Source organism: Trachymyrmex septentrionalis, unplaced genomic scaffold, assembly GCF_001594115.1.
Source record: "Trachymyrmex septentrionalis isolate Tsep2-gDNA-1 unplaced genomic scaffold, Tsep1.0 scaffold182, whole genome shotgun sequence".
Classification (NCBI taxonomy): Eukaryota; Metazoa; Arthropoda; class Insecta; order Hymenoptera; family Formicidae; genus Trachymyrmex; species Trachymyrmex septentrionalis.
In genome coordinates, this window is record NW_017304990.1 from 522,840 (window position 1) to 535,983 (window position 13,144).

The 13,144-nt window shown below is 38.7% G+C and overlaps 1 protein-coding gene across 2 annotated transcripts in view; it reads right to left on the reverse strand.

Annotated features, from left to right (window-relative positions):
• Nucleotides 1-648: 648 nt before the first annotated feature.
• LOC108746608 (microtubule-associated protein futsch) overlaps nucleotides 649-13,144 on the reverse strand; it is a 22,558-nt gene continuing 10,062 nt past the window's right edge. The window contains exons 4-6 of one of the 2 annotated variants that reach the window (XM_018483479.1): nucleotides 9,081-9,430; nucleotides 8,612-8,814; nucleotides 649-8,516 (exon numbers count right to left, since the gene is read on the reverse strand). In XM_018483479.1, the coding sequence (XP_018338981.1) occupies nucleotides 774-8,516; nucleotides 8,612-8,814; nucleotides 9,081-9,430 (8,296 nt within the window). In that variant the 3' untranslated portion in view covers nucleotides 649-773. Of the gene's footprint in view, nucleotides 8,517-8,611; nucleotides 8,815-8,990; nucleotides 9,431-13,144 lie in introns of both variants that reach the window. The other variant, XM_018483478.1, reaches the window with a different exon arrangement.

Consider the following 13,144-nt stretch of genomic DNA (forward strand, 5'->3'; position numbering starts at 1 on the left):
GTTTTAAGAAGAAAGGAATATATAATGGGCGGCTACCTATTCGCGTCGGTAGATAAAAGTTAGTGGTATAATCAATACTTATATACTTATATTGACCAATTATTTTCATTCGTAACTGCATCCTAAAAAGAAATTATGTATATTAAGTATATACGTATTTTAATAGCTTATATTTAATATTGCTATACAAGGGACACGATAGATCAAATTTCATCCGTTGATGTGATTGTAATTTAGAAACGATTATAGTACTTACTTTTAGTCGAAATAATGTATCAGCGATTATTAAAATATAAATTAATTTTTCAACAGCGCGATATCATCACAGCGTTATTCAAAAAATCCTTTTCGGATTTAGTCTTGGCAAAATTCGAATACTTTGAAAAAGAAAATTTTCTGCATATAGTAACATATTTACTGTTACTATATATGATTACATACGATTTCATATTCTCTCTTTTAATTATTAATTAATAATATAATAATTAATTATAATTGATAATAAAATATAATTAATTATTATTGATTATGATCGTATAATAATTAATTAATTATTATTGATTATTATGTATATAATCAATTATTATATATTTTTACGCAATAATCGATTTATAACCAAAAATTGCTTAAAAATATTATGCACGATGATAAATATGTGTTGCGTATAATTTTGATCATCTTTACAGAATGAAAATTTGATTTTAGCACTTTAACATTATCATTAAGCATAATTTAAAAAAAAATTAGTAAAACGTTAAATTTAATAGGCCAATTTAGTTGGACACAACGGGCATGTAAAACTTGTGTTTCTGCGTGTCTCTGGTGTGTTTGAAAGGCGCCTGTTTGGCTTCCAAAAGAGCAGCTGGACACGGTCCTCTGTGCCTGGGAACGTATTCCCTTTTATACATGCTGGAACTGACAGTACTACCGTCACCCAAATTAATATGAGATGCGTTCGCTTGCCTCTGGACTCTTTCTACTTTTTGAGTACTTTGTGAGAAATTTCCATAGCTTTTCGCCTCGCTCTGTGAATAGAATTTTCCGCCGACACTCAGGTTATCTTGCCGAATGATTCTCTGCGGGCGTTCGTAGCTGGAAGATGCCCAAGGATTGACTTCTTTAGAGCTGCGATGCAGCGAAGTCAAGCTACGTCTATCGTTGCTCTGGCTCGAATTACTGATGTACTGTCCGCTCTCGGCCAGGTTTGAGATACTTTTGCGCTGGTCCGCCGCCGTCGACGAGATCGTGTGAAGCGCCTCGGTGGAAGAAGCTGCGCCACGTCGATGGAGTACTGCATTGCTGATGTCAGCCGACGAAGAGGATATCACGTTCTTGCGATGGTGACCGTACTTCGCGGCTGAGTCTACGTGTGATCGTTCCAAAGTCGTTTGCCCGCTGATTGATTGTCGGAATTCCGGGCTGCTTGAATTATATCGCGCCTGAGTGGAGATTGTGTGCTGCTCGTGCTGCTTTGTCGCGGATCTTTGTCGAGTTTCCATATGTTGCGCATTCACGTAATCGCGCTTGGTCATTTCCTGATGATGACGCTCGACGTGCTGCTGCTGCTGCTGCTGCTGCTGCTGTCTATTATGCTCGCCGTGTGTGGCGTCGATCGCGTAACGAGATGTATCTTCCGCTCGTACGATTTGCCCTCGATGATTTAGTCCTTCCGCGAACGATCTATCTTCGATTGTTCGACGACTCTGCATGTTCTGCGATCGCAAATGTTGCTCGCTCAAATGAGTTCTTTGATGCTGTTCGTGATGCTGATTAGACACGAATTGAGAAGTCGTTTTTCGTGAATCCACGGGTTGCGGTCCAAATGACGAAACATCAATTGGTTGAGCGGTAAGACGATCCGTAATATGCTGTGTTTGTTGATGATGGGAGACAGTTTGAGCATTGGCAGCTCTCTGATCTGACTGAGTAGAAGTAGCTGTACGTTTTACAGTCGTAACGACAGTTCCATCTGCTAAAGTTTGCGATTCCACGGTCTTCCTAGTATCAGATTCTATTTGACTCATTTTAGCAGCGATATCCTTTCCTGTACGTCTCGTGTAGGTATTGTAGTTACGTTGATTCGTCGTGGTCATCACGGTGGTGTCATCACCGAGCGAAATAGACGATTCCATGTGTCTTCGACGATTTACCATTTTGCCAGCAGGAGAAGGTTCACGCTTAGAAGGTGTATAAGTATCTCTGCTGGTTGTTTTTGTTTCCATAGTACCGGTGCTAATCTTTAAGTTATCTTCGTGTGACTTAATGTCCGCTCGTTCTCCGCGAACTATTGTGTAAGTCGAATTGTGAGACGTTGTGCCCTCGAAATCACCTATCATCTTTAGATTATCCTCTCTCTTTACGACTTCGATTCTTTCTGCTCTTTTGGGAGTGAAGTCGTCACGTGGGCGTCCGATGAAATCACCTTCTGGCTTCAAATTATCGGCGTGACGAATCGGCGACCGTCGTTCGCCGGGACCAATCTTATCCGGAGTTCTACGTTCAAAGTCACCCTCTGGCTTCAGATTATCCGGGTGCTTGATTGGAGTTCTTTTCTCCCCGGGCCCAATCACGATCTTCCGAGGTCTGTCGAAATCTCCTTCCGGACGTAAATTGTCCGCGAGCTTTTTAATTGGCGCGCGTTCACCGACCACGTGCACGTAATCATCCTTGCGACGCACGTCGATAAATTCACCTTCCATTCTGAGATTATCTTCATGTCTCTTAACATCCACTTTCTCCACTCTCGTGATTTTCTTATAGTCATCTCTCGAGCGACGAGTGTCCATTTGTCCCTCCACGCGCAGGTGATCCTCGTGCCGACGTATTTCTACGCGATCTCCATTTACATATTTATAATCATCTTTCGGAGATACTTTCATTTCACCTTCGGGACGAAGATTGTCCTGAGGTTTTTTAACCGGCGATCGATCTCCTCTCTTTGGAATAAAATCGTCCTTAGGCACTATGTAGAAATCTCCTTCAGGGTGAAGATTATCCTTGTGCTTGATCGGAGTTCTTCGTTCAGCCGGTTCTATTTTCTTCAGGGAACGTTTCGCGAATTCTCCTTCGGGATGAAGATTATCCTTTGGCTTCTTCACATCTGCTCGGTCGCCTTTTAGTGGCGTGTCCTTCTTCGGTCTGCCAACGAATTCTCCCTCCGGATGAAGATTATCGGGATGTTTAATGGGTGATCGTCGTTCGCCGGGACCAACGGGTGATTTTGCTGGTCTCTCGAACTCACCTTCGGGCTTCAAGTTATCTTTCGGCTTCTTGACGATTGCTCGGTCACCCTTAATAGGCACGGTTTCCTTCGGCCGTTGTACAAAATCGCCTTCCGGCTTTAAGTTATCAGGATGTTTAATAGGAGATCTTCTCTCTGCGGGACCTACCGGTGCTTTCTCTGGTCGTTCGAAATCACCCTCAGGATAAAGATTGTCTTCACGCCTAATAACTTCGCTACGTTCACCACGAGTAACTCGATAGTCATCTCGTCGATGAATATCAACGAATTCGCCTTCTATCTTCAAATTATCCTCACGATGAACAATATCCACACGTTCGCGTTTAGACGTAGTTACGTAATCATCCCGAGATCGATAAACATCTATATCGCCTTCCATCTTCAAATTGTCTCGATGCACCACGATTTCAGTTCTCTCTCCTTTAGTTGGTTTGTAATCATCCTTGGGTTTTCCTACAAATTCTCCTTCAGGCTTCAAATTATCCTTAGGCTTCTTTTGAATTGGTCGATCGGCGCGCTTGAGAATAAAATCATCTTTTGGTCGACCAACGAATTCACCCTCTGGATGCAAGTTGTCTTCGTGTCGAATCGGTGTACGTCGTTCTGCTGGGCCAATCGGTGATTTCTGAGGTCTTACAAAGTCGCCTTCAGGTCGCAAATTATCTCTTGGTTTGGTAACATCCGCCCTTTCACCTTTGATCGGTATCTTTTCCTTTGGACGTTTTTCAAATTCACCTTCTGGCTTCAAATTGTCTGCATGTTTGATCGGAGTTCTCCTTTCCGCTGGACCAATTGGTTTTTTCTCCGGTCTTTCAAAGTCACCCTCCGGTCGTAAATTATCTTGCGGCTTTCTAACATCGGCTCTGTCACCTTTCTTCGGCGCGTCTTCTTTCGGCCTAGATACGAATTCGCCTTCAGGTTTCAAATTATCGTGTGGCTTTTTTACAATTGGTCTTTCGGCAGGTTTGAATTCTTCAGGCTTACGTCTCTCAAACTCACCCTCAGGTTTTAAATTATCAAAATGTTTAATCGGAGTTCTTCTTTCAGCTGGACCAATTGGTTTTATCTCCGGTCTTTCGAAGTCACCCTCTGGTCGTAAATTATCTTGCGGCTTTCTGATATCGGCTCTTTCACCTTTCTTTGGTGCTTCTTCTTTTGGCCTAGATGTGAACTCGCCTTCAGGTTTCAAGTTATCGAGTGGCTTCTTTACAATCGGTCTTTCGGCAGGTTTGAATTTTTCAGGCTTAGGTCTTTCGAATTCACCCTCCGGTTTTAGATTGTCAGAATGTTTTATCGGAGAACGTCGCTCAGCAGGACCAATCGGTTTCTTTTCCGGTCTTTCAAAGTCTCCTTCTGGTTGCAAATTATCTTGCGGTTTTCTGACATCGGCTCTCTCACCTTTCTTTGGCGCTTCTTCTTTCGGTCTAGATACGAATTTGCCTTCAGGTTTCAAGTTATCGTGCGGTTTCTTTACAACCGGTCTTTCAGCAGGCTTGAATTCTTCAGGCTTAGGTCTTTCAAATTCACCCTCTGGTTTTAGATTATCAGAATGTTTAATCGGAGAACGTCGCTCAGCAGGGCCAATCGGTTTCTTTTCCGGTCTTTCGAAGTCTCCCTCCGGTCGCAAATTATCTTTCGGTTTCCTCACGTCAGCTCTCTCACCCTTTTTAGGCGCTTCTTCCTTAGACCGACGTACAAAGTCGCCTTCTGGTTTTAAATTATCTTCTGGCTTTTTAATTTCAGGTCTCTCTGCTTTCTTAGGTAAATAATCATCCTTCGGACGACCTTCGAATGGACCTTCTGGTTTTAAATTGTCACGATGCTTAACGACATCCATGCGTTCGCCTTTAACGACTTTGAAGTCATCCCGTGTTCTCATATCGATAAACTCTCCTTCCATACGTAAATTATCCTGATATTTAGTAATTTCAGTCCTTTCGTGTATTAAGAAATCGGTATATTCGTCTCTGGATCTATAAGTTTCTATATCTCCTTCCATTCGCAAGTTATCCGTGCGTTTCACTATGTCCATGCGTTCGCCACGCACCGGTCGATAATCATCCTTCGGTCGACCTTCGAATGGACCCTCTGGTCTCAGATTATCCTCTGGTTTTTTAACTTCGGCACGATCACTTTTAGTGGGCGTAAAGTCTTCTTTAGGTCTACCAATAAATTCACCCTCCGGCTTAAGATTGTCTGGATGTTTCACTGGCGTACGTTTCTCAGCCGGAACATATTTTTCAGGATGTGGTCTTTCAAAATCGCCTTCGGGTTTCAGATTATCTGTTGGTTTTTTGACTTCTGGCCTTTCTGCTGGACGATAACCTTCTTGTTCCGGTCGTTCAAACTCACCTTCTGGCTTCAAATTATCTGAATGTTTGATCGGAGTACGTCGTTCCGCTGGACCAACAGGTGCCTTTTCCGGTCTTTCAAAATCGCCCTCGGGTTTGAGATTATCCTTTGGCTTTTTAACATCAGCTCTGTCACCTTTTCTTGGAACTTCTTCTTTTGGTCGAGAGACAAATTCACCTTCCGGTTTTAAATTATCGTGTGGTTTCTTTACTACCGGTCTTTCGGCAGGTCTAAATTCTTCAGGCTTAGGTCTTTCGAATTCACCTTCTGGCTTCAGATTATCAGAATGTTTAATCGGAGAACGTCGCTCTGCAGGACCAATTGGTTTTTTCTCCGGTCTTTCGAAGTCGCCCTCCGGTCGCAAATTGTCTTGTGGCTTTTTGATATCAGCTCTCTCACCTTTCTTTGGCGCCTCGTCTTTCGGTCTTGACACAAATTCGCCTTCCGGTTTTAAATTGTCATGTGGCTTCTTTACAATTGGTCTTTCGGCAGGTTTGAATTCTTCAGGTATTGGTCTCTCAAACTCACCCTCTGGTTTTAGATTGTCAGAATGTTTAATTGGGGTACGCTTCTCTGCTGGACCGATTGGTTTCTTCTCCGGTCTTTCGAACTCACCTTCCGGTCTCAAATTGTCTCTCGGTTTTTTCACATCAGCTCTCTCACCCTTTTTAGGCGCTTCTTCCTTAGGCTGACGTACGAAATCGCCTTCCGGTTTTAAATTGTCAGGATGTTTAACGACGTCCATGCGTTCACCTTTAACAATTTTAAAATCATCTCGTGTTCTTGTATCAATGAATTCACCTTCCATACGTAAATTATCTTGATATTTAGTAATTTCAGTTCTTTCGCGTATTAAGAAATCAGTATATTCGTCTCTGGATCTATATGTTTCTATATCTCCTTCCATACGCAAATTGTCCATGCGTTTAACAACATCCATACGTTCTCCACGTACTGGTCGATAATCATCTTTTGGTCGACCTTCGAATGGACCTTCTGGTCTTAAATTATCTGCTGGCCTCTTAACATCAGCGCGATCACCTCTTGTTGGTATAAAATCTTCTTTCGGTTTACCAATAAATTCACCTTCTGGTTTGAGATTGTCCGGATGTTTCACTGGTGTTCGTTTCTCAGCTGGAGCGTATTTTTCAGGACGTGGTCTTTCAAATTCACCTTCGGGCCTTAAATTGTCTATTGGCTTTTTGACTTCTGGTTTTTCTGCCGGACGGTAACCATCCTGACGAGGTCGCTCAAATTCACCTTCTGGCTTGAGATTGTCCGGATGTTTCACTGGTGTTCGTTTCTCAGCTGGAGCGTATTTTTCAGGACGTGGTCTTTCAAATTCACCTTCGGGCCTTAAATTGTCTATTGGCTTTTTGACTTCTGGTTTTTCTGCCGGACGGAAACCATCCTGACGAGGTCGCTCAAATTCACCTTCTGGCTTGAGATTGTCCGGATGTTTCACTGGTGTTCGTTTCTCAACTGGAGTGTATTTTTCAGGACGTGGTCTTTCAAATTCTCCTTCGGGCCTTAAATTGTCCACTGGCCTTTTGACTACTGGTTTTTCTGCCGGACGATAACTATCCGGACGAGGTCGCTCGAATTCTCCTTCGGATCTAAGATTATCCGGATGTTTAATTGGAGTACGTCTTTCGGCTGGACCAATAGGTGCTTTTTCTGGTCTTTCAAAATTGCCTTCGGGACGTAAATTGTCTTCTGGACGTTTTACTTCAGGGCGTTCTGCACGCTTGGGCGAATAATCATCTTTTGGACGACCCTCGAACGGACCTTCTGGTCGCAAATTATCTTCGGGGCGTTTAACATCGGCACGTTCTCCTTTGGTCGGTCTGTAATCATCTTTGGGTTTTCCTTCAAAGTTACCTTCTGGACGAAGATTATCGACATGTTTAACAGGCGTTCTACGTTCGGCAGGCTTAAATGGCTTGATTTCTCTGTCTGGAAATTCTCCTATTGGAAATAGATTATCCGGATGACGAACAATAGATGCTCTGTCACCGGGACCATAAGGTATCAGCTTAGGTCTTTCAAAGTCGCCTTCAGGGTACAAATTATCCAGATGTCTGATAGGAGTGCGTTTCTCACCGGGTATATATTGGTCTTTGGGACGATCTGAAAAGTTACCTTCAGGTCGTAAATTGTCTTTCGGTCGTTTCACTTCAGGACGTTCCGCTGTTTTCGGAGTAAAATCATCTTTTGGACGTCCTTGGAAGGGACCCTCTGGTTTCAAATTATCTTGTGGTCTTTTAACATCAGCTCTCTCTCCTTTGGTTGGTCTATAATCATCCTTAGGCCGTCCTTCAAATGGTCCTTCAGGACGTAAATTATCTTCTGGACGCTTGACTTCAGGGCGTTCGCTACGTTTAGGTGCATAATCATCTTTAGGACGTCCTTCGAACGAACCCTCGGGTCTTAAGTTATCTTCAGGGCGTTTGACATCTGCGCGTTCTCCTCTAGTAGGCTTATAGTCATCTTTAGGTCGTCCTTCGAACGGCCCTTCAGGACGTAAGTTATCTTCTGGCCGTTTCACTTCATAACGTTCGCCACGTTTAGGTGAATAATCATCTTTAGGTCGTCCTTCGAATGGCCCTTCAGGTTTTAAATTATCTATAGGTTTTTGTGGTTCTGGCTTGCGCAGCAATATGGGTGTTACGTAATCATCCTTTGTGTGAGGCAATGCTTCGAAAGGTCCTTCAGGTCTTAGATTATCGGCTCTTTTAATAACTATGGTACTTTTATAATCTGCCTGATCGAAAGTTCGAAATTGTTCCTGAGTGGTAGTAGTACTGTCAATGATATCTGTTTTGTTGTAAAACCGATCGGTGTCTTCAGGATACTTCGGTCGCCACTGAGGTTCACGTTCGATAACATGAGTTTGGAAATCTTCCTTGATATGAGAGGTACCCTGTAAGATAATTTTGAAAAATAATGAAGTCACATATACGATCTTATAAACGATCTGATTAAAATCGGAAAGTTTTTATCATTAAAGCTACTAACCGTGAATTCACCCTCTCCCACAATGAGATTATCCGTTCGTTTAACGATTTCAGCGCGTTGGATGCTACGATGATCAATGTATTGCGATCGCGTCGTCGTTTCATCAGTAAAATCACCCTCTATCTTCGTATAAGTATTGCGACGTATTGGGATCGGTCGTTCGCCAGGAGTACCAGTAAAAACCAGCTCGGTCGTTGTTGTAGCTAGAAGATAACAAAATTTATTTATTTATTTTTTTATATCGAGCATACAATTTTACGAAAAGTATATTTTTTTATATATATAAGAATTCATTTTAATATCTTGTTGAGACGAAATTAATAACAAAAAAGTTTATTAACAAGTTCACGAACGGAATTGAGCAAGTATTTAAACTTACTGTCAAGATCCCCTTCGAATTTCAAGTTATCCCTTGGCTTCGTAATCGGAGCTCGTTCGCCATATTTCGGAGCTTCCTCTCGAGGCTTACCAACAAACTCGCCCTCCGGTTTAAGATTGTCTTGTGGCTTCTTCACAGGTGCCCTTTCACCCCTTGTAGGCGCCTCTTCCTTTGGTCTTCTAACGAATTCACCTTCGGGTTTGAGATGATCTTGCGGTTTTCTGACCGGCGCTCTCTCGCCTCTAGTAGCCACATAATCGGTTCGTCTCTGTCCGATAAATTCACCCTCCGTATGCAAATGATCTTCATGATAATATTTTGTTTGCTTTTCCACGTGTTTTTCGTCGTAATCCTGGCGATAGGAAGTCACAGTATGCAACGGTTCTTCATAAGAGAATTCCAAATGTTCTTGGGGCAAATTATGCAGGCAACGATGACGTCTAAAATATTGTCATTTATTAGAATTTAGAAACAGATATAACGCTTATGACATTATAATGTTTTTTTCAGGTCGCATGAGAAGTAACGTTTTGAGAAGCATTTAAAGTATTTAAAGAAAAGTATCTATTTTTAAACAGTTGCGTTCATATTTAAAAGCAGCAGTATGATAAAGTAAACAATACTGCATCCATTCTTATAACATTTAACGGTATATGCCTGTTTAATATTAATAAAAGGGAAGAAAAGCGTTTGCAGAAAATTCTTATTATCCGCTTTTGTATTCGTTCAAATAACGCTGATGCTTAACAAAGGCTTGGTGCATATAGAGATTTAAATATGACGCAGAAGGGTATCAATCCTTTTATGTTCTTAATGAGTATAAAGGTTTTGCGTCGTTTTGAATGTCTTGTTATTCTCGGAGTATTTGCAGCCATTATCATACGCGATGGATATAAAGACAAAATTGTGGTTGTATTGTAATCTGTTCATTCGATATACGGCATTTTAAAGTATCGTGTCTTTTAATATCACATTTATATTATTAATTAAAAACAAATATTTCATAAATGTCGTAAGAATTATAATAAGTTGAATAATTCGTATATTTTATTTAGCAAGAGTTAATTTAATATTTATTACAATTCGAGTATATTCCGTGCACATAATACAGTAGGAAAAGCCTTTATTAGTCGGACAACAGCATATTTTAACGAGATGCGTTCTCACGTAAATCGAATTGTTATTGATACATACATATTCAATTAATTAAATATTCTTCGGCTTGATTACAAGAATTAATTAAGTTCTTTACAATCCAATTGCATTGGAAGTTTTAAATACTTTTATTTATAATTGAATATAATTCAGAATATATACTTAAGATTTTATCAAATGACGAATGACGTTTCTATCGATATTGATCGTATTAATTAATGAAAAGCTTTCACCTTTCTGTGAAAGATATGAATTACATCCTGCTGGTGAATGCTTTTACTGCAATACTGGTATATCTAAACCGGTTTACATAACCGTAAATGGTACGGGAAAAAGAAACGTAGTATTATTGCCAATATTTTATTCAAAGCAACTCAACTTATTTGAACACCAGCATTTCATATGAGAGATCTTGCTTCTGTGTAACTACATCGAGCAACGTCAAAATTCGTTCTCATAATTCTTTTTCGCTTTTCTTCTATACCGTTGGGTATTACGAAAATCCAATTCCGTAAAAGCCAGACTTGGTCAAAGTCGAGTAGCATCATGTATTTTTTATTGGATAAAACCATGTTATATGACACATTATGAACATCCCTTTAGAACCGCGTTAAACCAGAAGAGACAAGTTTTAACAGATCTCAAAGTTAAGCAGACTTACGTAGAAATTTTCAACGACTAATCGCCTACGAGTAGACGAACCGCAATTACTTCTTGAGACGACCACGACGCGACTAATTTTCTACGAACTTATACCTCTCACTTGCAAATCTATCTGCGCTATGAGTCTATTTAGGTCAAGATTTTCAATCTGACAAGACTGAATTTATGTATATATAGGAATTTATGTATATATAGGAAATATAATGTATATAGGAAAGCCCCCTATTATGAAATAGGCGCCTAATATGAGATAGCGGCGTTTCTGCTAAACTAATAAACGCTATCTATTGGTTCTACCATGAATTTATTGCTCTTGGATTGAAACTACTTAGTAGAAAATTCATTATTAAATCATGCCTGTAATCATTGTAAAACAAGATTTTAGAATTTCGATGTCTTCAAGTATTTTATTGAAATGGGCATTTAAACTTTGTTTATTATTTAATAAATAAATATTTGGCAATAAATTCTTCATGTAGTGATAGAGTAAGGTCATACTAATAGAAAAATACGGGATATGTTGAATTGTTTAATTACAGAAGTTAGATTTGATGATCGTAAAACCGTAAGGCGAGGAAATCGTAATATAAGGTACTCAGGGTATCTCATATCAGTTCCTAATATGAAATAACATGCTCCTATGTTACAGTGAAAATCGTTGTTAAAGTATAGATGTATTGTATAATAATAAAAAAGACAACCGGAATGAACATTGAGTGCCTATGTCTGCGATGCTTGATTCCAACTACCTAAAACCGAGTTCTGGGTATAATCTATCGCGTGCTCATTTTTCGTGCACGCTGGCTGTGTTTGTTTGTTTAGAAACATTAAATAGTTTTCTAATTGCAATACTGATATACTTTGCGTTCTACTATCGATTTCTCGGGACATCTCATATTAGAAGCACAATTTTTGAACCTTGCGATTTGCTAACTTTTTACATTTCTTTAATTTTCAAAAAAAATCAAATTTGAATTAAATTTTATGTAACGTTATTTTAAAGCTTATTAAATTCCCTTTAAAATGACATTATTTTTTAAAATTTTACCTATAGACTTCTAGCATTTACCCGAAATAAACTTGGTATCTTATAATACGGGCCTTTCCTCTATATATAATTATATATACATATAATATATTATATTATATAATTATATAATACATATATATTTATAAGTATTTATTATATATTATAAAAATAAATATATATATAATTATATGTTATTTATTAAATTTTTCTAAAACTATTGTTTTTTTCTATTATCGTTAAAAATCACAAATTAATAGCTCTCTCTCTCTCTCTCTCTCTCTCTCTCTCTCTCTCTGAAATAAAAAATAAACAATTTTTTTAAATATTAAGAAAATTTGTTTCTTTTATCAATATATCTTGAAAAGGAAGGTTATAAAAATTTTAAAAATTTAAAAAAGATTTAAAGAAACTTAAATACCACATTAATCTCCATAATTAGCTATTTTTTTAAATATATAATAAATACTTTTAAAAAATAACGATATGTCTAACACAATTATCAAAGCTGTATGATAAATTTGTATGATTCGTCACCATCATGCAGAGCTACGTAGGTTGGAAAGTTCGAATAAAGAAGGAATCGTACGATGACTTGCCCTCGTCCAGAACAACTTGCCGTAAAAGGATCTGTCTCGTGTCCTACTTTTGCATATTATACATACGTATATAGTGTTTTCTAAATAAAAAAATTGCCTTATATGATACTACTGCTATGTTGAAAGATCAATAAATATGTTACTGATTTTTTTTATGTAGCAAGAACTAAATTAATTAAACAAGGATTCTTAATAATTAAAAATAATTTAATAAGAACGATGAAAACTTTTGATAACAAAAATATGATTCTATATAAAAAGTATGTAATAAGTAATATAGATACTAAAATAATGTCAAATCAAAAGTAAATACATTCGTACATATAAACTCAGCTCGGCTCTGAATGGATTGCTGCAATGAATTTAATAGAGTAGGAAATATGGCCTTGAAGACAATCTCCTGTTCCTCTCGTCAATTTGCATCTCGACTCTGGCAAGTTTTGTATTCTGATCTTGTTAATAATGTTTAGAAGTAGGTCAACCGTGTTCCTCTCTACAGCGAACGTGTAGATAAGTTAAATTAAATCGTATTCGCATTAGTTCCATACTTGTTAATTATACTCCTTGTAAAATGTTTATTAATATTTTAATATTAAAATTTATATATATGCAGAAAGTAATTAAACGTTGCGGTAGAATCTTAATTTTGGCTTAATGCTTGGTATAATTCAAATTAAATTCTACACTCGTACTAGATTTTTTTATTTTTA